At 31.3% G+C, this 1,270-nt stretch overlaps 1 protein-coding gene across 1 annotated transcript in view; it reads right to left on the reverse strand.

The window, feature by feature from the left end:
- Positions 1 to 906: 906 nt before the first annotated feature.
- Positions 907 to 1,270, reverse strand: part of LOTGIDRAFT_176276 (hypothetical protein) — a gene marked incomplete at both ends in the record, with an annotated part of 8,020 nt that continues 7,656 nt past the window's right edge. The window contains one exon of the mRNA XM_009068137.1: positions 907 to 1,089. Within this exon, the coding sequence (XP_009066385.1) occupies positions 907 to 1,089 (183 nt within the window). The remainder of the gene's footprint in view (positions 1,090 to 1,270) is intronic.

Genomic DNA, 1,270 nt, shown 5'->3' on the forward strand with positions numbered 1-1,270 from the left:
TTATTGGCAGTACAGTGGCAATCAGGAAATATTCAACCTTCAGTCATACACTTGTGAAATTTTAAAACTCCATTTATTTCATTTAACATAAAACAGGCCAAATTTCACTTCTTAAAGTTCGGTTGCCTTATTTTTCTTCATTTATATATATTCCATTATTGGACGGCTAATACTTATATAAATCGAAAGCAGGAGTGTTCTAATGATTAGGAAAAATATCAGTTTGTCTTAGAAATCAATAATTAATTCATAATTAGCTAATTACGAAGGGATTCCAAAGATCGAGCGGTCACTTAAAGATTATCAGGTCTCACAATTTCCAAAAGGGAGGTTACTCTATGAGTGTATTTTCACTGCGAACATTACCAAAAGAGCCAAATACCAACCGACAATTTTTAAATTTCAATGGTTGTTTCCAAAATAGAGAAAAAGACGATGTTATTTTTTTTCTAAATACACAGAGTATTTAATTACCTTATTTCTGACTTATAAATATCTTTTAAACATGGTTTGGCTAATAATTTTTTATACGAAAATGTGGCTAGATTATCACAATCTATTTTAGTCAGTGAGTAAACAAGGAATCTATTTTAAGCTTTGTAAATCGGATTTCAGTCAATTTGATGCTCAAGCTTATCTACATCCTCAATCAATCTTAGCACTCAAGACTACTTGATTTATTCGTTAAAAACATCAATTAATCAAACAATAAACATGATTTTAACAAGAAAAAGAAGCTAAGGTAACTTTAAATCGGATGGCAACTTCCACAAGATTTGACAGTTCATATTTAATATTTTTGATATTAAAAAATCAGAAGGTATCATAGACACAAGATTTGAACATGTTTAAGGTTTGTTAAGAATTTCAAGATTGATTACAGAAGAAGTAAATGTCGAGACTTACCTTCACAAACAAGTATATTAGCTATATCCCACTTCCCCGTAACTAGACAGCTAATCTGTAAATTACCACTTTGTCTTACAAATCCTTCATTACAAATATAATCCGCTGTATCTGTGTATGTAGTACCACTTGATGCAGTTCCTGATGATTCGAGCCCCGGTGGAGGATCTCCACAATTTATAGCTAAAGAGGGAGAAGATTTAAACTGTTAAAGAAAGCTTGCTAAGTAAAGTAATATACGCCCACTGACAGGCTTGATTTCAAATTAATTGGCAAGTACAGTGGCAATCAGGAAATATTCAACCTTCAGTCATACACTTGTGAAATTTTAAAACTCCATTTATTTCATTTAACATAAAACAGG

The sequence above is a fragment of the Lottia gigantea genome, assembly GCF_000327385.1.
Source record: "Lottia gigantea unplaced genomic scaffold LOTGIsca_894, whole genome shotgun sequence".
Lineage (NCBI taxonomy): Eukaryota > Metazoa > Mollusca > Gastropoda > Lottiidae > Lottia > Lottia gigantea.